Source organism: Talpa occidentalis, unplaced genomic scaffold (genome assembly GCF_014898055.3).
Source record: "Talpa occidentalis isolate TD23 unplaced genomic scaffold, MPIMG_talOcc4v2.1 talOcc4.12, whole genome shotgun sequence".
Classification (NCBI taxonomy): domain Eukaryota; kingdom Metazoa; phylum Chordata; class Mammalia; order Eulipotyphla; family Talpidae; genus Talpa; species Talpa occidentalis.
Genome location: NW_023601212.1, coordinates 5,164,579 through 5,185,736, shown reverse-complemented (window position 1 = coordinate 5,185,736; position 21,158 = coordinate 5,164,579). Strand labels below are relative to the sequence as shown.

At 51.3% G+C, this 21,158-nt stretch overlaps 1 protein-coding gene and 1 long non-coding RNA gene across 4 annotated transcripts; one reads left to right on the top strand and one right to left on the bottom strand.

Annotated features, from left to right (window-relative positions):
• The first annotated feature begins 424 nt into the window (after positions 1 to 424).
• Positions 425 to 12,611, top strand: LOC129145448 (uncharacterized). Of its 2 annotated transcripts, none has more exons than XR_008550989.1 (4): positions 425 to 588; positions 2,144 to 2,391; positions 11,020 to 11,115; positions 11,615 to 12,611. It is a non-coding gene; the product is annotated as an uncharacterized LOC129145448 (long non-coding RNA). The 2 variants fall into 2 exon arrangements; XR_008550988.1 differs by having other exon boundaries at positions 2,144 to 3,394.
• LOC119240434 (olfactory receptor 7D2-like) lies at positions 1,692 to 20,010 on the bottom strand. 2 transcript variants are annotated; one of them, XM_054692980.1, is made up of 2 exons: positions 19,966 to 20,010; positions 1,692 to 2,847 (listed from the first exon to the last, which is right to left on the bottom strand). In XM_054692980.1, exon 2 carries the CDS (start codon positions 2,832 to 2,834, stop codon positions 1,896 to 1,898), a length of 939 nt encoding a protein of 312 aa, XP_054548955.1. In that variant the 5' UTR covers positions 2,835 to 2,847; positions 19,966 to 20,010; the 3' UTR covers positions 1,692 to 1,895. The 2 variants fall into 2 exon arrangements, with proteins under 2 accessions (XP_054548955.1, XP_037360722.1); XM_037504825.2 differs by lacking the exon at positions 19,966 to 20,010 and adding an exon at positions 3,913 to 3,919.
• Between the last annotated feature and the right edge of the window lie 1,148 nt (positions 20,011 to 21,158).

Here is a 21,158-nt window from a genome sequence, read left to right as displayed (position 1 = left end):
AACGAAGCACGTATTCTTAGCAGCAGCCTCAAGCCCCACGGGACCCGTCTCTGGGCCTGCAGCGCCCACTCCTGTGTCCTGTCACGGCAAGGAAGCCTGTGTCTGCCTCACCTCCGCTGACTCCCCGCGAATCTCTCCTGCGGGGAAGTCAGAACCTCGGGGTCCCTCCGCACCCTGGGCCCCAACAAGATCAAGGGCAGAGTAAGCATAAGGAACAGTGTACCGGCCCCTAAAGGGCTTCGCTTAGAAGACACTCTCCTCACTCCCGGCCTGCAGCTCAAACCACATCGCCGAGTCTGACTTTACAGGACACGGGAGGTGGGATTCTCCAGGGCACGAGACACATCCTGAATCAGCAGTAACAGCGACTGCAGACGTGTGCACAAAATCAAAACCCTGGTCAAGCCCCGCAGCTGTGGTCAGAAGGCGGGTGGCAGCCGAGGGAGGCCTGTTCCTGCCCCGCCTGCTGCAGGGCGGAGCTGAGCTCAGCAGGCCTGGAAGAGGCTTCTGGGGAAGCCCTGGGGGAGGCAGCTGGAGGGAGAGACAGTGAGGAAGCCGCGCCTGCTTCTCAGCCCGGGGCTGTACCAGGTACTTGGGGGACACGGAGGGAAAGAGACGTGGGTGAGAGGCCCGTGGGGCGGCTGACGTGGCGGCCTTTGCCTTGGCTTGGCCTCTTTGTGCCTTTCCTCCAGACTCGCCCGACCCCTCTGCCCCTTCCCAGGGCCCCCCCAGAGGATGCTTCAGACTCGTGAGGCTTCCGGGCCTCAGTGGCCCTGCCCTGGGTGAGCCCTGCTGGCCGGGCCTCGCCCGTGCGGGGCTGGAACTTTGGGAGCCGCATCTGGAAACTCTTCCTTCTCCTCTGTCCGCCACACACGCGTTGTGCGATGGTTCCTTTCCCCTGAAGGCCTCATGCGCCAGCGTCTGCTTTGTCTTCGTGGGGGGTGGGGGTGGCAGAACCCGTTTAGGGCGGGCAGGGGTGGGGTCCTGGGGTGCCCCTCATTCTGCCCACTAACAAGACATGGATTGTGGGTCAGGGTTTGAATTCCGTTTTGCCACTTGTTTCCGCTGCAACTTTAGAAAGGTTTTTGGCCTTTAGGGTCTCCGTTTCCTCACTTGGAGAATGGAGAGAGTGATTGCTCCTCTCAGGACGGCGACACGGGCGTGGAGCGCAGGGAGCGCAGCTCACCCGCTCCTCACACAGCAGCCGTGCTTTCATGCACGTTCCAACCCTCTCTCGCCATGATCCAACCACACGCACGCAAGCAGCACAAACCCACACCAAACCCACAGAACTGGCTAGGGGAACCATCCGTTATCTACAAAGCCGTAGCGGATGCTCCAAGTCCCCGGGTGGAACTCACAGTGCGGACAGAAGGAAACCCGGAGCGGGCCTCCCCGGTGGCGCAGCGGTTGGGCGCTGGGTTGCGAAGCTGCCCGCAGCCTCTGCAGCACCGGTTCGAACCCCGGCTGCTCCCCGGCCACCGGAGGAGGGTCCCGCATGGTGCGCAGACCTCTCCTGCCGCCCGCTGCTCCCCTCAGCAGTGTCCTTCGGTCCTTCTGCCTGCTCTGCTCCCTGCTCTGGCTCTGGTGAATTCTCTCGCCCTCCCGCGCTTCTGACTGTACCCAGTGCTTGTATAAATAATAAATAAATCTTTAAATTAAAAAAAAGAAAGAAAACCCGGAGCACAGCTTCTGGACGACAGAGAGAGCAGAAAAGTCATCACAGAGAGCCTGGGGCTATTCGTTGTTTAAAAGGATTGAAAAGTGGGAGCGAGACAAGGCGGAGATCGAGGCAGGGAGAACAAAATGGCTTGAATGTTCCGGGAGTAAGACCTTCAGGCTAACGCATGTCCCAGGAGCAGCCACCCTCGTTTCGTCCGGGGCGCGCGGCTCCGTCACAGACAGGAGGCTGCTCTGCTGCGGAGCCTCCCCAGGGCCCCCTTCACATCCTTGTTCCTCAGGCTGTAGATGAAGGGGTTCAGCATGGGGGTGACCACCGCGTACATCACGGAGGCCACCGAGATGCTCCCGGGGGAGTGAGAGACGGCGGAAGTGAAGTGCACCCCAACCCCTGTCCCGTAGAATAAGGAGACCACCGACAGGTGAGACCCACAGGTAGAAAGTGCCTTTTGCTTCCCTGCAGACGAGGTGATCTTCCTTAATGAGGACGCGATTCTCGAGTAGGAAAAGAGGATCACGACGAGGGGCAGGACACCCAGCAGAGCCGTCATAAAGTAAATCAGCGCGTCGTTCAGGCCGGTGTCTGCGCAGGCGAGCCTGAGGATGTGCGTCAGCTCACAGAAGAAATGAGGCACTTCGAGGGCGCCACAGAAGTCCAGGGGCATCATCAGAGAGAGGTGAAGGAAGGAGGTCATGATGCCCACGAGCCAGGTAACAAAGACCAGGAGGCCACAGACGCGGGGGTTCATGATGACCATGTAGTGCAGGGGGCGGCAGATGGCCATGAACCGGTCATAGGCCATGATGGTCAGGAGCAGCGTGTCCAGGACAGGGAAAAACATGGAAAAATAGACCTGCGTGAGGCAGCCCCTGCGGGAGATGGCTTTGTTCTCCGCGTGGATGCTCGCCAGCATCTGGGGGACTATGGTGGTGCTAAAGCAGATGTCCACAAAGGACAGGTTGGACAGGAAGAAGTACATGGGGGTGTGCAGGTGGGGGTCGGAGCTGATGGCCAGGATGATGAGCAGGTTCCCAAGCACAGTGACCAGGTACATAGCCAGGAACAGCCCAAATAGGAGGGGCTGCAGTTCTGCGTCCCCAGAGAACCCGAGGAGGATGAATCCTAAAAGTCTGCTTTGGTTTCGAGCGTCCATGGAGCTGCCGTACCTGTGAAGGAAGAGAGGACCCAGCGTGAGCTGTCAGGGAACCGGCTCCATCCCGCCAGCGAGAGAGCTGGCCGAGCTCGCCCTGCGGGTTGTCTGGGAAGTTAGCCATTTGGTCTAAGAGTCGGTTCTCCTTTCAGTCATAAGTTAAATCCTAAAAAAAGTGAATTATCTTATCCCAACCCCCAATTGTAAGAACTGATTTTACGACAAAATCAAAATGCAATTCCACACAACGGAGCTCTAGCATCCGGGCTGCCTGCCTAAAGCGCCCACCCATCTCCTGACAGCCCTGTGGAGTGTTCTGGGAGCCTATAAATGGGGCAGATCCGCATGCTGTGCCCCGGCTGGGGGCGTGAAGAAGGACGGAACTTCCCTGCTGAGGGAGGCCTTCAAAAGATGCAGGACTTCCACGCGGCCGCCAGGGGACACCAGAACGGCGCAAATGGAAGGACGTTGTGTTGCCACAGCCCTGGGCCCTGAGAAACGCCAGCGCCGGTTAATGAGAGTGTTCCAGATGAAACCAGGCCAAAGAGACGAGTCAACCGAAGGTAACGCATAATCTCCGGTTTCTTTTGCTTTAGATGAATCGTTAGGATAATTGTCTAAGGACAACGAGTTCTGTAAATTTGATCATGACATAGCATCAGTGTTAATTCCCTGATTTTGGTCATTGTGTGTGGTTATGTGAGACAATGGCCTTGTTCTGGGGGATACTAGAGATGTAGAGGCAGAGTTCCCATATCTGCAACACAACTTACTCTCAAATGATTCAAAAAAATCACTCTCACACACACAGGAAAGGGAGAGAGAAAAGTGCATAAAGAAAAATTTTAGTACAATAAAATGTTAACACTTGGGATGTCCATTAAAGGATATCTAAGGAAACTGTTTAGTGTTCTTTCAACTTTTCAGTAAATCTGAAATGACATCCAAATAAACAAAATTTAAGTAGCACTTTCAGATCATGTCACAGTACAAAGAAGAGAAAAGGAAGAAAATCTGTGGGTGAAATATTGTGAGAAAACTCACACAGCACCACAGCTGAGATCCCCCCAGTGACACTCACCTGCAAACCCCAACTCACTGGATTTCGGTCTAAAGTGGTCCTGGGTGAAGCGCACACTGGCTCCCGGGCAAGCCCAGATCTTCTCTGGAAGGTGCTTTCATCTGAGGACTTTGGCTCAGTGTCCATAAGGGCAATTAGTCTGTGGCTTTCTCTCCTTAAACACCTGTGCACGCTGGTTACTCCCAACCTGCGCTCTTACTAAGCGCCTCATCCATCTTTCACTTCTGGAGTGCCAACCCCTTTAAGTTCATAAGATTCTAAAAATGCGATTTTTAGATTTTTCCCTGCCATGCCTGGGCAGGTACCGCCCTCCCTGTCATTAAGAATAAAAGGAAGAAAATTCCAATAAGTAGAATTAGAAATGAACTTTCAACAGACATCTACGATATACAGAGGATCATAAGAGGCTACTATGAATATCTTTATGCCAATGTATTAGATAATCTAGAAAAAATAAACATGTTAGAACTATACAAACTTCCAAGATTGAATCAGGAAGAACAAGAAAACCTGAATAAACCAATTATAAGCAAGAAATTGCAACAATAATCAAGTCTCCCCCCCAAAGTAAAAGTCCAGAAACAGTTTCCCCAGTGACTTCTACCAAACCCTTAAAGATGAACTATTACCTAATCTTATACTCAGTGACTTCCCAGAAATTGAAGAAGAGGGAATGCTTCCAAATCCATTTTATGAGGCCAGGATCACCCTGATGCCAAAAGTGGACAAAGGTCTGTTTTTACCCTAATGCCAAAAGTCACACACCATGACCGAGTGGATTTATTCCAAGGATATAGAAATGGCTCAACATAAACAAATGAATTAATGTCATCCACTGCATCAGCAAAAGTCATGACAAAACCATATGATCCTCTCAATAGGTGTGGAGGAAGCATTTGACAAGCGCCAACATCCATTTATGTTAAAATTATGCACAAAATGAGGATAGGACTATCCCTCAATTTAATGAAGGCCACATATGCCAGACCCAAGGTAACATAATACTCACTGGTGAAAACCAAGCGTTTCCTCTAAGATCAGGCACAAGAAAAAGATGTCCTTTCTCACCCCTATTGTTGAGCATAATATTGGAAATCTTAGTCTTATTAGGCAAGAAAAATATATGAAAGGAATCCAAATTGGAAAAAAAAATAAAGCATCACTGTGTTCAGATACCATGATAATATACATTAAAAACCCTAAAGACCCAATAAAAACTATTGGAAAAAATAAGTACAGTAAAATGGCAGGCTACAAAATAAAAACAATGTATGTTGTGTTCCTATATGCAAACAGACTAGAGGAAAAAGAAATCAAGAAAACAGTCTCTTTACAATCACTGCAAAATTAAATACCTTGGAATAAACCTAGCAAGGCAAGTGAAAGACCTATATGATTAAAAAAAAAAAAGCAACTGTGAGGTTTTATTAAAAGAAATGGAAGACCTGAGCAATGGAGAGATAGTCCTTGCTTATGGACTGGAGTAATAATGTTAAAATGCCAATACAGATTCAACGCAAGTCAGTTAAAATTTTCATGGCATTCTTCAAAAAAAATAGAGCAAACATTCTCAAATTTATATGGCAACACAAAAGACCCTGGTCAGCCACAACAACCCTAACAAAAAAGAAACTGGATACCACATTCCCACACTTCAAACAGCAGTGCAAAGCAGTAGTAATCAAAACACTATTGCATTGGAATAAAAACAGGCACCCAGAGCAATGGAATAGAACTGAGCCAGAAATACAGTGTTGCTGCAATAAAAAAATGATACAATTGAAAAATGGTCACTATCAGTTGCTCTTAAGATTGTCTGTTTACAAAACTAAGGAAAGTCAACCTTAGACACAATTATACTAACATCATCAGCTTTCTATGTCCCTGCAAACCATCAGTAGGGTAGTTTAGAGGGTAAAAAAGGTCCATTCTCAATGGTACTGAAAAAGCACAGCACTCCTGGCAGAGTGCTCATCCAGTCCTTATCTGTGGACTCAAAAGGTATCTACAACCTCTAGAAATATACAATGTATAGAAATCAAACCACAGTTGGGAGTGGAGGAGAAGCAGGTGTTTTGCTGGAACAGACTGTTGGGCCCACCCCCAGAGTTTCTGGCAGCGGACATTGGTCGGGGTTGAGAAGTGGGTTTCTAACAAGCTCCCAGGGCGCACGGGTGGTCTGCTCCAGAGGCCCACCTCGAGAACTGTGCCCTGGAGAACCAGGAGGTGCTGGCAGTGGTCTGGAAAGCCTGAAGAAAACCACATACCTGTGCTCACGGCAATTCCCAGTAATAGCGAAAAGGTCACTGGTTTCGCGAAAAGGTCACTGGTTTCCTGAAGAGAGAAGGTGCTCCTGCCTCCCCCACTGCTTTCCATCCTTCTGCAGCAGGGCAGTCACTCCGGGAGCCGACTCACTGGGCTGTCACTGCTCCAGGAGCGGCACTGCCCTGCCCTGGGCGCTGCAGACAGGCCATCGGGAAGGCACAGGGCATCACAAAGTCATGTCTGTGGGAGCTCAGGTGTGGGCTCCTGGCAGCGGTCAGTAAGTGATGGGGCGGCATCTAGGCAGGTATTTATGGCTTATCAAGCCCAGCAGAACCATTTCTTATTGTTCCTCATTACATAAATTGCTCCTCTGACATGCAGCCCACTCGGGCAAAGGACCACCTGCAGAACACTGCCTGTGTGCGGATTCTCTCTGCAGAAAGGCAGCCAGGGGCACCAAGGCTCCACCCCCCACAAACCTCCTCCTTCTTGGGAGCACTTTTATCTCTATTGATTTGGCCTTGAGGGAAATGCGGCTCCTTTGTGAATGTGTCTCGGAAGCAAAGCCTCATCTCCCCATGACCACGGTTCTCTGGGGCCCAGAGTGACACAGACATGTTTTCTGTGGACGAATCCCTGGTGGCTGCATCGTGACTCTCTACGCTTCAGGTTGGAAGATGCCATGGAGCTAAGTCAAGTCTTGTTTCAAGAGAGGGAGAGTCAACCTGGAAAATGTCCCTGCGCTGAGGACGGGCAGGCTCCTGGTCATAGGCCCGGGGGAGCAGAGGTTAGAGCAGCCTGAGGGGGCAGAGGCGCACTGCACCCACACCCTTCAGTGGGGCCTGGTGTGGCGATACAGGGGGCCTGCTGTGGGCTGGCACGGGTCTGGGTGGCCGCAGGGAAGGCCAGGCCTCAGACCTGCCACAGCGGCCCAGGGGGCCACAGGCCTTCCTCCCAGGCCTCAGTTGCTACAGGGCTCCCTCAGCAGGGCCTGACACTCCTCCCAACAGCCCGGAACCAGGAGACACAGGGCTGGGGGCTGCCTCACTGCCAGAGCGCTGGGCTGGCCTGCTCTGAGGCGGGGACCCCTGCCAGGGCTGCTGAGGCCGCCAGGCCACCACACGCCACGCTCAGGCCTGTGGGTGCTGCTTCGGCCCTGGAGTGTGTTCTCTGAGTCCAGCACACGTGTCCTCTCACCACACCCGTGATCAAGCGTCCCGGCAGCGTCCACCACCAACCAATCATCACGTCTACCCACCCCCAGCCCCCCACCAGCCGTCACTCTGTCGTTGGAGTCTGAGGGTTTGTTATTTTTTGTTCCTTTTTTCCCTTTGCTTGATAGTTCACAAGCGAGTGGACTCACAGCACGTCCCTCTGCGGGCTTATCTCACTCAGCGTCACCGCCTCTAGGCCCATCCGTGTGGTGAATGGTTTGTATTTTTATTTTTTATCACAGTTCTCTTTATTTTTTTAATGGCGATACCATCTAGTATGCACTTACGTCACACGTCCATGACTCAGGGGAAGACTCACACCCCCCACGGCCCGTCACCCCACCCTCCCCCACCGCAGCGCCCAGGTCTTTCACCGTGAACCAGCCGACCCCCCTTAGCCCCACCAGCGCCCTCCCCCTGACTGGCAGTCACCTCTGCAGCACTGTTTCCGGGCTCGCCAGGCTGGCACTGGCTCTTCTGGGCCTTTTGTGGCACCACATGAGCGTCAGGAACGACTGTTCTGTTCTGTGAAGAATGTCCCGAGCGTTTTTCTTGGGACCGCGGTGACTCCGTAGGTTGCCCCGGGTAGGAGGCCGTTCGGCGGCCACTGTCCTTCCGGCCCGTCGGGTTTCGGGTTAGCCACGTCTGCAGTTCTGTGTCCAGGGCCTCCCCTCCTTTTGCGGGTTCACTCCTGGAGTTTCACTTGTTGCTGTGATTGTAAATGGATCATTTCCTTCGCCTCTTCCTCCGCTCACTGTTTGCGCGCGGGAAGCGCCTGGTTTCTGTGTAGTGACTGTGAGCGGCCACTCTGCCGAACCGGCTCTTTTGTTTCAGTTATTCTGCAGTGTCTCTAGGCTTCTCCGTGGATCCTGTCATGTTATCTAAATAGTGGCCGCTGCTGCTTTTCCAATTTGGATTGTGCTTCTCGCTTTTCCTTGCCTGCCTGCTCTAGCTGGGCCTGCCGGTGCTCCCTTTGTTGACTACTAGCGGAGAAAGAGACCTGACTGTCTTGGACAAGCTCCCAGGGGAAAGCTTGCAGTTTTCACCATGGAGAGTGATGTGGGTCGTGGGCTTGTCATACGTAATTTTTATTATGTTCCATTTAGCCCCAGTTTTGGAGGGTTTTCGTAACTCATGGATGTTGAATCTGATCAGATGCTTTCTTGGCAGCTATTGATATAATCATATAGCTTTTATCTTCCTTTCTGTTGATGGGGTGAACTATTTCTTTTTTAAAGATTTATTTTATTTATTTATGCTTATAAGAGCTGGAGTAGAGGCCAGAGGATCCAACAGAGACAGAGTGGGGAGCAGAACTGGCAGACTGACTGAAATCCACTGCTGAGGGGAGCAGCGGGGAAACAGGAGGGGTCTGCTGTTCCATGTGGGTAACTCCCTGGCTGGGGATCGAACTCGTGCTGCAGTGGCTGGTGATAGCTTGATAGTACTGAGACTAAACCTCTGTGCTACCAGGGAGGCCCGGTGGCGAACTATTTTTAGACTCCAACTATGGTGGCACCAGCTCTGTCTGCTTGAGTGTCTGGCCTGGTTGAAGCCTTTTAGGTGCAGTGAGAATCTCAGGCCCCTGCACCCCATGCCCAGCACAGCTGCAGGGCCCAGGGCCATGTGAGAACCCATTGGTGGGATCTGAACAGCAGGCCAGGGGTTCACTTTTGAACACCATGCTGGAATTAGAAACATACCAATCAGGCTGGAGCGCCCCTGTGCCATCTCTGGCACATCGGTGGCACCTAAGGAAAGATTTGGACTTCAAGAAAGATTTGGTCATTGTTTATTAGTAAAGAATATGAATCATCATTTGGCAGAATTTTTGAGGACTCCAATCCCAACCTCTTGTCTAAGTGCACTGGCGCGTGGAATGCTTTACAATCCTGAGATGCGTCTCGGTGCGTGAACACACGTGGACTTGCTACCTGTGTCCTTTCTTCTTGAAGCACAGACAGCAGTGCCCCAGGGTCATTTTGGCCACCTTTCGCGCATCCAAGAAATCCCTGTGCCTGCCCTGCCCGGAGTCCAGAGTCTCCAGGGTCCACCAGCCTGGGGTAGCCCGGGGAATGTCTACTCCTGGGGGGAGCTCTGTCTGCAGGACGGGCTGGAAGCTGCAGGAACACCTGGGCCTGTTCCCCGCTAGCCGGGGTGGTCCTGTGACAGCACATCTCGCCACCTGCCGGGTCCAGCAGGCCTCTGGACGGACCCCCTGCTGTGGGACAGCCGCCTCCGCAGTGCCGGCCTCTCGGCCATCAAGTCACAGCCGCCCGGTCACTCCCTCGTGGCCGAGCCTCCGGGGAAGGATTTGAATGTGAAACTCGCCGGCGCCAGAGCAGGTCTGCAGCCGCAGGGCCGGGGCTGCCCTGGGAGGACACTCTCGCCGTCCGCCTTGGTCTGATGGCGACCGTGGGTCGCCCCCTTAGTTCACGCAGCCGCAGCGCACAGGGAGGCGCCCTCGTGCTCACGACAGCGGCTGCCTCCCCGCGGGGCGACGCTCTGTTCACCTGCGGGCAAACCCCAGGGCGGAGGCCGGAGCGGTGGAGGGCGAGGGGTCAGAACAGGGGAGGGAAGGGCACCAGGGACTGTGGCGACGCTCATGGGGCTGTGGTGGGGGCGGAATTACGGGGCCTGCACCTGAGGGGGGCTCCGATGCTCTACCGCGGGCAACCACGGTACAGAAAACACAAACAGATACACAGCACAGCGGAGGGGCTCCGTGGCGTCTTCCCGTCACCTGCTGCTAATTCTACGAGACGGAAAGCAGAACAGAGAGAACAGAACAGCAGAGGAGAGATTTTAAAAATACTAGTGTTTGATCACTGTGTATTTAACTTCATAATGAAACAGCCTGTGCGTTTGCATCACAAGGTTCCAGTTCATATTTAACCAAAATATTCCAGGTACCCGCCAGCACCCCAGAGAGCATCATCTCGGCTCCCCTGTGAGACTCCCCGCCCCGGGCCCACGGCAGTCACCGCCTGCTCTAGCTGTGTGGGATCATTTTATTCCATCCGCGACTTTTCTCTTTGAAGCTGTGGCTAAGACTGTTCCTCCTGGTCCCCACCGTGTTGGCCATGCATGCACCTGCCCTGCGGGTCTTTCTGTCTGACTCTCCCTCAGGCGTTCCGCCCCGCAGTTTTTATTTATTAGTTTAGTCGCCGCCTCCCTCACCCACTTCCCAGTTTCCTCAGACCTAGAGGCGGATCCTCCCACAACCATGACAAACACAGGCCGGGGTTTCAGCGTCAACCCCCCTCCACCCCCCCATGGGTCCCGTTAACGTTGCTCAAAAGAACACACATTTTCAGAGTCGGGCCTTTGTGGTTCACTCCGCTCGCAGCGCCCGCTGTGTCACCCCTTCAGGTCGTTGTCAAATAACCCTCCTCAGACCCCCAGGTCACGCTGTAACAGCACCTTTGTACCCTCAAGCTATTTTCTAGAACTTTCCTTCATCACACCCGTTAGTCCCTGACATTTTCCCCTTTGGCCCGTCCTCTCTCCCCTTCCCTTGTACCCTCAGCCGCCTCGCTTGCTTCTCAGAGTCAGCAGTTTTTACAAGAACATTCCTTTGTTTTCTCACCCGCTATGGAAACAGATATTTGCCTTTGTCATTCTGCAGGTGTTACAGAGCATGGTGAGGGCACCCCAGAACCCCCACACCCGCCTCTTCTAAATAGGTTCTGCCATCCACCTCATCAAGACAAAACTCTAGCAGGTAAGACCTTTCATGGAAAGGAATTTTCGTGCACAGCAAAGAAAAGGGGAAGAAGGAAGTTTCCAAATCCAGCACCCGAAGTCCCCCCCATCACGCGTGAATGCCCAGCCCAACAGGGTTGGCCCAAAGCAGGGCCACTGAGGCCTGAAAGCCTCCCCCAGTCTAACGCTTCTCCTGCAGAGGAGCCATAGAAAAGGATCAGAAAAAGCCAGACTAGTCTGGAAGGAGGTGAAGCTGCCTGCGCGCCAGGACAGGCATCTGCAGGATGGGAGAGGAAGGGCAGGGCGACCCCGCTTTCTTTAAAAGCAGGACAAGCGGACCCCGCTCTCCATGGTTTGGGTCCTGCCTCGTGCGCTCACTAGCCAGGGTCTGTTTCTCCCCGAGGCGGGGCCATGGCTGCATTGCCTTTGTGGATGTGGGACACTCTTCCCCCCTGCAGGACTGCTGCAGTGAGCCCCCGCCTCTCACCTTCGTCTATTTGGCTTAATTTTTGTGTTAGTGTTTCAGGTTGCTTTCCTGAGCCGCCTCACGTCGTGCTGTCTCTACCCTCTCCAGACACAACTGCTCCACCACTTGCCTTCTGTGATTTGGCCAATGACGGCTCTCACCTTTGGAGATGTTGGCCTTTACTTGTGAAATGGTCAGGCCTGTTGTGCACGTTTCCATTACATTATATTTCACAGACATTTTACACACTTACCTTTATTCCTTCTGAAAAAAATCTATCTTAGCATGAATGTTAAATACAAAAACAAAAACAAAAAGTGTCGAGGAAACAAAGGACTCAGCAGCAATCCCTCGGATTTAGTTGCTGTCACTTTGTTTATCCCCTCAGTGTGTTTAAGAAACGCAAACAATGTCAGTCCCTGGTTATCAGTGTCACACAGTAACATGTTCTGTTGATAAGAAAATTGTGTATTCTGTTACTTTTAATGTCTGTGGACCTGTGCCTGTGCGTGTCTGTGGGTAAGAGGCCAATGTTGTTGACCTCTCTGTGTTCTCCTTGGCGTGTTCCCATTATTTTCTCCATTACAGGACGAGCCAGGAGCAGAAAGCATTTGCTTGGCATCTAAGTCATGCCTCGGGCGTTTACAAACACTGATTTGTTCTCCTTTAGCCTCTCCCAGAAAGCATTTGCCTTCAGTCTCCAGGCCAGTCGGAGGGAGAACAGACAACATTTATGCTCATCAAGCGTTTCTTCCTTTATGCATTTCTCATTTGATGATTGGGGAAAGGAAGATCGATTTAATTGCTCCATGTCCTTCGTGTCTACCCCGTAATCATTTAACCATGGTGGGGGGGTTTCATTTCCAGTGTTTCCAGCCAGTGTTACTGTGAAGAAAGGGCTGGTGAACATTTTCACACGTCAAGATTTTTATGTTTCAAAGCATTTCCTTAGGTCATCTCCCAAAAACAGAACCGCTCTTTCTATTTAGAGAAAATAAAAACATTTTGAATTCTGAAGGGTGGTAGGAACGATTTTCTCGGGAGCGGGTGCGCAGCCGCGTTTGGCCTCGTCCTCGCCGACATGTCCCTCCCCCTGTCCCCGGAGCTGAACACAGGCCCCACCTGCACCCTCGGCCGCCCCGTCCCTGTGCAGGGCTGTGTCTTCATCTCTGCTGCGGCAGCGCTGCTGCTTCTGCCCCCCCGCCCCCACAAACCCCCAAGGCGGCGCTGGGCTTGGCCGTCCTGGGCCCATTCCTGTCCCCGCGCTTCTGTGCGTTGCTCATCCTTGCCACGGGGGGCGCCCTCCGGCGTTTTTCTGCGCTTCGGCGCTCGGGCCCTTTCGCTCCCCTGCGGGCCTCAGTCCCTCTCGGCGTTTCAGGACCCGGGGCCGCGCCAGCCACTACCTGCGCTCAGCCGCTGCCCCTCCCGCCCCGTCCCCTGCCGCGCCTCACGACGCTCTCTGCATGCAGTCCCGGTCCTGCGTTCTCCCTCTGGGCCACAGGACGGCGACGTCCGTTCCTGCCCGTCTGCTTTTGCCGCAGGAGCCTCCCCTTCCTCCCACCACTTCCGTGTCAGCCCATTCCACTAGTCGCGATTTTCCCACGATACCACACCAGTCCACAAGAGGGCGCTCTCCGTCTATACACGCCATCTTTTGCCCCTGGAGCCTCTCCTTCCTCCCGCCACTTCCGTGTCAGCTTGTTCCACGGACCGCGATTTTCCCACGATACCACCCCAGTCCACGAGAGGGCGCTCGCCGATTTCACCCACTCTCATTTTGGTGAGGGAGCCTCTCCTTCCTCCCACCACTTCCGTGTCAGCTCGCGCCAAAGACCTCGATTTTCCCACGATACCACCCCAGTCCACGAGAGGGCGCTCGCCGATTTCACCCACCCTCACTTTGGTGAGGGAGCCTCTCCTTCCTCCCCCCACTTCCGTGTCAGCAGGACGGCGCTGTGCATTTCTTCCTAGCTTTGTTTTCCTCCAGCAATTTTCTTTCCGCGGCTTTTTCAGATTCGTAGCAATATTTGACGTCATTTCTGGCCTGTTACTAAGGGGTGAAAAAGAAAGGCACATGGGGCAAAGGGAGGGCAGGTGAAACGGAGAGCTCAGCCTAGTGGATTGGGGTGGTATCGTGGGAAAATCGCAGTCCTTGAATCAAGCTGACACGGAAGTGGCGGGAGGAAGGAGAGGCTCCCTGACCGAAATGGGAGTGGGCGAAATCGGCTAGCGCCCTCTTGTGGACTGGGGTGGTATCGTGGGAAAATCACGGTCCGCGGAACAAACTGACACGGAAGTGGCGGGAGGAAGGAGAGGCTCCAGGGGCAAAAGATGGAGCATACAGATGGAGAGCGCCCTCTTGTGGACTGGGGTGGTATCGTGGGAAAATCGCGGTCTGCAGAACAAGCTGACACGGAAGTGGCGGGAGGAAGGAGAGGCTCCAGGGACAAAAGATGGCGCGTATAGATGGAGCGCGCCCTCTTGTGGACTGGGGTGGTATCGTGGGATAAATCGCATAAATCGCAGTCGGGGAGGCGCACTGACATGGAAGTGGCGGGAGGAAGGAGCGACTCCTGGGGCAGAAGCAGGTGGCAGGTATGGCGGGCGTCGTCCTGTGGCCCGCGGGTGGGGTGACGCAGGGAGGACGCGGTCAGGGCGGGGCGCGCTGCGCAGAGTGAGGCGTGGGAGGGGCGGGGCGGGGGAAGGGGCCGAGCACAGGATGATCAGGGCGGGGCTGCCGGGGAAGAGACGCGGGGCGGGGCTGAGGGCCGAGTGGGGAGCGCCAGGGGGCGCCGCCTGGCGGCGAGGGCGAGCAACGCGCCCAGACGGAGACTCGCGGGACCGCCCCGAGGGGCACCGCGCAGGCGGAGGCGGAGGCGGGTGGTTGGCGTCGGGCCCTTTGGCCGGCAGCTGGGGAGGAAACGCTGGGAGGACGGGCCGGGACGCGTCCGCGCCTTCGTTTCTGAGAAGATGAATTCTCCCTCACACCACCGTTCCGCAGAGAAGTTTGAACTTAAATTTTTTTATTTTTGAATAGGAATAGGCATTCTATATTTCAGGAATGACCTAGGAAATGCTTTGAAAAACATAAAATATATGTAAAAATGTTCAGCAGCACTTTCTTTTTAGTAATAAATGGAAAAAATCCAAATAAAAGCTCCATGGAATGGTGACTTACAGCTATACATAAATGAAATGTAGCAGTTAGCTACAATAATTATAAAGTTTTTAATGTCGCAGGAAAATAGTTACAAAGTTAAATGATGAAAGGAGAATATAAACCCTCAGAGATAATATAATTCCACCATAGAAGAAAAATATTAATGAAATATGCTCTCTCCAATCCTTGTGTGTATGAAGACTAGAATGGAAAAATTATTACTTTGCATCAGGGAACATTATAAACACTGAAATTAGGCTCTTGCTGCATCCAATGTGGATTAATCTTGCCTACATATTGTTGAAAGTGCCAAGGTAGAAAATAAACATAATGTGATTTATTTAAATGTTAAATACCAAGATAGAAAATAAACATAATGTGATTTATTTAAATGTTAAATACAAAAATAATAAATAAATATTAAATACTAGACAAAATTAAAATCATGTTTTAATTATACATTTCATGACACATCCTTTGGTGATACAATGAAGAGCAAGGGAAATAATTTTGATGGAGGAAGAAGATTATGATGTGTTGTGATTTTATGTTTCTTGACCTGGTCAGCAGGAGGGAGTTCATTACTGCCCTTACACACAAATAACAATACTGGAAAAGACCAGGAAGAGAGTAAGCTAACTCATACAAATATGTGTGCTTTGATGGAAAAATCAGAGTTGACAATATTGTTCATTATATTTTACTTTTTAAAATTTCCATGATGTGCACACTCCCTTTTATTATCAGAACCAGTCAACTGAAGCTAATGAAAAAAATCATTGCTGAAATTGCCTCCCTGTTCCGTGGCAGGTGAGCAGTAACTGGTATATATATTTTTTAGTTTTCAGAATTTCAATGTGGTTATAGAAAAACATTTCAGGATGAAAATATGGGCTCTTGCTGGTCAAGCAGGCAGTGGGGAGGGAGCACCGTGGGCTGTGGTCAAAGACTGTGGAGCCTTTGGAGCTGGGTATGGTGTGGTGAGAACACCCGAAGGGGAGACCCTATAATCTAGTCATAAAGGATGCTGCAAACCTGTTTTGCCTCAATAAAATATGTGGGTCTTCAGAAATATCACCTTTAACCAGCTGACACTGTAACCCTCAAGGCTGTTATTTATTCTTTCAGAGGGGCAGGAAGACAATATTTTGTCTCATTCAGATCATGGGCCTAAATTTGAACCCACCCCTTCTTAGCTTAATGACTGTGGGCGCATGTCCCTCTCTGAGGCATCAGTATGGGCGATGACAGTGACACACCACAGGAATGTAAAGAACCTGAAACTATAATCCTAGGCCCATGATCTTCTTCTCTGAGAAGAAACATGACAAAACCCTGTGTGTTCAGGAAGAGACTGATGAATACCAATGTTACCCCATGCTGGGGAGTGTAGCTCACATTATCACTGCTTTGAATAAAAATTGTCAGCATTTCAGAGCCCTTCCTCACCCCATGCTGCCACCCATCCCAGCGTGCAGAGCACCCATAATTCGAGGGGTGGCAAAACAGTGGTTATGAGGACTCTGGGTTCACATTTGTCTTTGCCACTTACTAATGGCGTGTACTATGCACATGACTGAGCTGCTGTGCCTGTGTCCTCACCTGCTAGGATGACAACACACAGCCTGAGAGTTGTGGTATGGGGTGAATGTTACACATGAGAGCTCACACGTTTCTGGCATAAGCACTCAATAATCATTAGCCATCCCCAAGGCCCACGAGGGCCATCAGGGTGGGCACAAAAGTCCTGGTGGTTTGGGGTAGTGTATTATGCAGCAGGGACAGGCCACCTTCATTTCATCACACTCAAGGGTGTGGGTTGCTTTTCTAAACTGCAAATCACATCAAACATCAATTAATTTCCATCAACTTCTAATTAACATCTGAGGCTGATATAGAAGATGCTAATGCAGCTGTATCAGTACTATGTCATCTCTCAGTGCTACCCCTCCAGCTTTAAATCCTACATCAGATAGAGGATTCTCCTCTAATATGGCAATGGGATTTTTTTCCTGTGCCTTTGCATTCAGGATTTGCAATAGTTTTCAAATCTGCTCCTGACCACCAGAAACAAGCCCCCACTTGGCTTGCATCACTTCAGGACAGCTTTCATTGATTGTTCCAAGTTGAACATCACCTCCTTGGGGATGGCCTTACAAGAAAAGTAATAATAAAACTAAAAATTCCATTAAGTAGAAAATTAAAACACAAGACTGGTAACTTTAAGATACAGAAACAGTGACCAGAAGGTAAAATGGTAGAAACCACCTCCTCTATAATAAGAGATGAAATACTTAGGGAAAATTTAACAAGAAATGTACAAAACCTGTATAAACAGGTTTTTTTTTAACACTCCTGAAAAACATGAAATAGAGTTAAACCAAATAGGAAGTCATCCCCTGCTCGTGGATAATGACTTAACATTTTAGAGATGTTAGTTCTCCCAAGTTAACTTATAAATTCAAGGCAATTCCAATAAAAATACCATGTTAGTTTTATGGAGGTGGACAATAGGAAAGTCCATTTAAAAAAAGCAAGAATACTTAGGAAAACACTGATAAAGAAAACTCACAAGGCAGAACTAGACATTCCAGATATTACAACTTATTACAAAGTCCACTGTAGCGCCAACACTGTGGCACGGGACATGAACAAACTGACCAGAACAAAGTCCAGCATTGGAGCAACTACATATGGAATTCAGTACATGACGAAAACGACACCTGAAATCACTGTGGTAAAGATGTACTTTTTTAAATAAATGAGGCGGGGTCAATTTGGAAAAATAAATAATCCTACCTCACACAACACCAAAAAATCCATTCTATCATTTTTAGAAAAATGAACATAGTAAAACAGTGAGACTTATAGAAGAAAATGTAGAATATCTTCTTGCTTTCAGGATAGGCAAGTATTTTTTATACAGGAAGAGGTGTGCGGTCCATAAAGATCAGACAACAGTAATAAAGATTAGACAACACGGAATCAAAAACACAAAGAGGGCAAGCCACAGAGTGGGGGAAATACCTTAATTCATAAGGCTCACATCTGAATATATAAATCAATGAGAGAAAGACAGGTAACTTTAGATCATCTTGTCTAACTACATTTGTTGGAAAACAAATCTGCACAACCACCACTTTGGAAAATGGGCGTCATCTATGAAAACAAACGTGGGTCCCACACGGCCCAGTGACTGCAGTCTAAGGTCACCGGGAAACGTGCATTTGTGCATGTTCACAAATATTAAAATATGCTCTTAGCAGCATTTTTCACAATAGCCCAAAGTTAAAAGTAAAATGTCTACCAACATACACTATTGTCTACCAAATAGTGAAACATTCAAATACTGAAACACAATAGCTAGAGCTGTAACAATACAATATGGACCAGGGTCAGAAAACTGGGCGAATTCAGACAGACACGAAAGAACCTACACTGCACGGTTCCCTCTGCACAGCACAGAACCAAAAGCCCGGGACGTGCTGCCAAGAGCCAGAATATCGGTTTCTGTGGAAAGCAGGAAGCGTGAACCCTTTGCACGCAGCAAGACGCATCAGGGCCAGGAGTCGTGCTGCTTCTGGCCTGACTGCATGTGTGTGAGAACTGAGCCGTATGTTCATGAACTAAGCACTTTTCTGTATTTCAGTAAAACCTGTTTTTTTTTTAAAGATTTATTTTACTTATACAAGAGCCAGGGTACAGGCCAGATGTGCAGGAGGGTAAGAGGATTCACCAGAGGCGGAGCAGGAGGTAGAACAGGCAGATTGACTGAAATACACTGCTGAGGGGAGCAGTGGGCAAGACAGGAGAGGTCAGCTCGCCATGTGGGTTGCTCTGAGGCCAGCGGGGATTGAACCAGCGCTGCAGAGGCTGTGGACAGCTTCTCAGCGCTGCGCTCAACTGCCTGCACCACAAGGGAGGCCCCTAAAACCTGTTTTAAATGCTAACATACAGAAAAAGGAACTATTATATAACCAGTGTGGAAACGACTTAAATGACCCCATTTAAGCTGAACATGCACAGATCTTGGAACCCCACAATGTTACAATTCTGGAAAAATTCGCCAATTGCCAAAACACAAATTTTCTTAATGCAACACTGTTCAAAACAGGGAAAAATGAAAACTGCACACCTGCAGTAGAAAGGGTAACCAAATTGAGGTAATAATACAAAGGATCTGGGGCCTCCCTGGTGGTACAAGGGGTAAGATGCAACCTATGAAGCTGTCCACAGCCTCTGCAGCATGAGTTTGATCCCCAGCCGGCCAGAGAGCTACCCACCTGGTGCAGCAGACCTCTCCTGACTCACCCGCTGCTCCCCTCAGCAGTGTATTTCAGTCTGTCTGCCTGTTCTGTTCCCCACTCTGTCTTTGGTGAATCCTCTCACCTCCCACACCTCTGGCCTGTACCCCAGCTCTTGTATGAATAAATAAATCTTAAAAAAAAATACAAAGGATCACCAGCTAGAAGTGAAAAAGAATCAACCATATCCGTCAACAGGATAAATCTCAAGCCGCCCCCTAATAACCTGGCCACAGCTGTATCTAACTTGAAAGCTGCAGTGGTTTTCTAACCAGGTTTCTACTACCTTGTCCATCTTTAGCCTATCACCCCACAAGTCACTGATTCCTTCAAACAAAAGTTGGATAGCTGCGACGCCTCTGTTCGAAACCCTCCACTGACTTCCCGCCACACTGAGAATGAGGCAAAATCCTTCCAGTTACCCCGCCCTGCGCTCATGATCTGGACCTCACGCTCACAGCTCTGACCTCATAACCTCATGCAGCTCCCAGGCTTGCCCCACTTCCATCACTAGCCCCTCTGCTGGCCACTGGCTGTCCCAGGCACATTTCTTTGAACTGCCCCCAGCCCCTGCACACTGGGACCCCAGGAGGCAGCAACAATGGCCTGGAGCCAGGCTTCCTGAGGACGGCCTTAAGCCTTAAGTGCGGAGGAAGGCTGGGTTCTAGAATGAAGACGCTATCCTCAGTGTCTGCCCGTGGTATCGGCTCTACTTGCCTTATCACAAACCAGCTCACCCACGCAGCCCTGTCCAGCTTGTTCTTCATGCGCCACATAAAGTGGCAACATCTGGCCCCTTCTTCCTGATTGCTGCAGCCTGAGGAACATTAATTAGGGGCGCCACTGCTTGCCGGTCTACTTACCGTTTTCTTTTGAGTAAAATGACAGAATGAAACACAAGACCCCAGGTGCGTTTTCTTGGAGCTTTGACACACTCACCTGTGTGAAGTGGGGCCCTCGCGGGGTAATAGCACTTTCAACTGCTCCAGAAAGTGCCTTCAGCACCCTTCCCGGGCGATCCTGCCTCTGCTCCCAGGGAGTCGTTGCTCCCGTTTTCTCTTCATGCTAGAATAGTCTCCCCTGTTCTAGAATTTCATGTAAGTTCTAGGGAATCGATGCACTTTTGAGGATGGTCGCTTCCACCTGTGTAAAGCTTTTCCGATTTCTTCATGTCCGGTGACGCTGATCTCTGGTTTTCCGCTGGAGCCCAGCGCCTGGCGTGTGAGAAGCACCGGGGAGGAAGTGATTACACGGGTGGGTGGGTGAACGGCTGCCTGTTCTCCTGGCCCAGGTCCCTCCCTCTCTCCAGCTTCTCTTGCCACCATCCTTGGTCAGCTGAAGCTCCATCTCTTGTCATCTCTAAGACCCCCTGCTTGTGGTGCGGCCATCGGCCCTTCTGTTCGTCTCCTGTCTGGACCAGAGACCCTCCCGTCCTGCTCCCAGCCCCATGCTGTTGTCCCACGAAAGCACAGCATATCAGGCACGTGATACCATGGAAGCCCCTGGTGAACAGCCCCCAGAAACCCCCCATGGCCTGTTCTGGGGTCAGGGTTAGGCCCCAGGGACTCCTTCTTCCCAGGCAGGTAATATTTGGAACAGGAAGGGCCCGGGAACAGGAGGCCAGGAGGGAGGCTTGACCCTGACCGTGTCATTTGGGGTCTTCATGAACTTGCTCAGGGCTGACAGGTTGGAGGCAGGCGGTGGGAGGCAGGGCCTGTGGAGGGACCAGGAGTCGTGTGCCAGGACGGGGTCTCCAGGCCAGTTCCCTTGCTCTCTATGGCCCTGCTCCGAGACCCCTAGGGCCTGGGGCCTGTCCTGGGGTCCCGGGCTCCAAGGGTCTGCTCCTGCCAGGCAGGTCTTTGGAAAGTCCCGGGATGGCTCCGGATTAATCCTGGGGTCTGTTCCATCCCCCTAGTTGCAGCCAGTGCTCGCTCAGCACCATCTCAGGGGAGGGCAGGGTCCTCTCTGCCCCTGTGGTGCTGGCCATCGCTCACGACACCGGCAGGGGTTGTCAGCCTGTCTCTGCTGCCCTCAGCCTGCTGACGTCTCCATTGGTTCCGGGGAGCTGGACTAGGACCGAGAGTCCCCAGGCCAGCATTAACCCCCACCAAGCCCTGGGCCCCAGGTGCGTG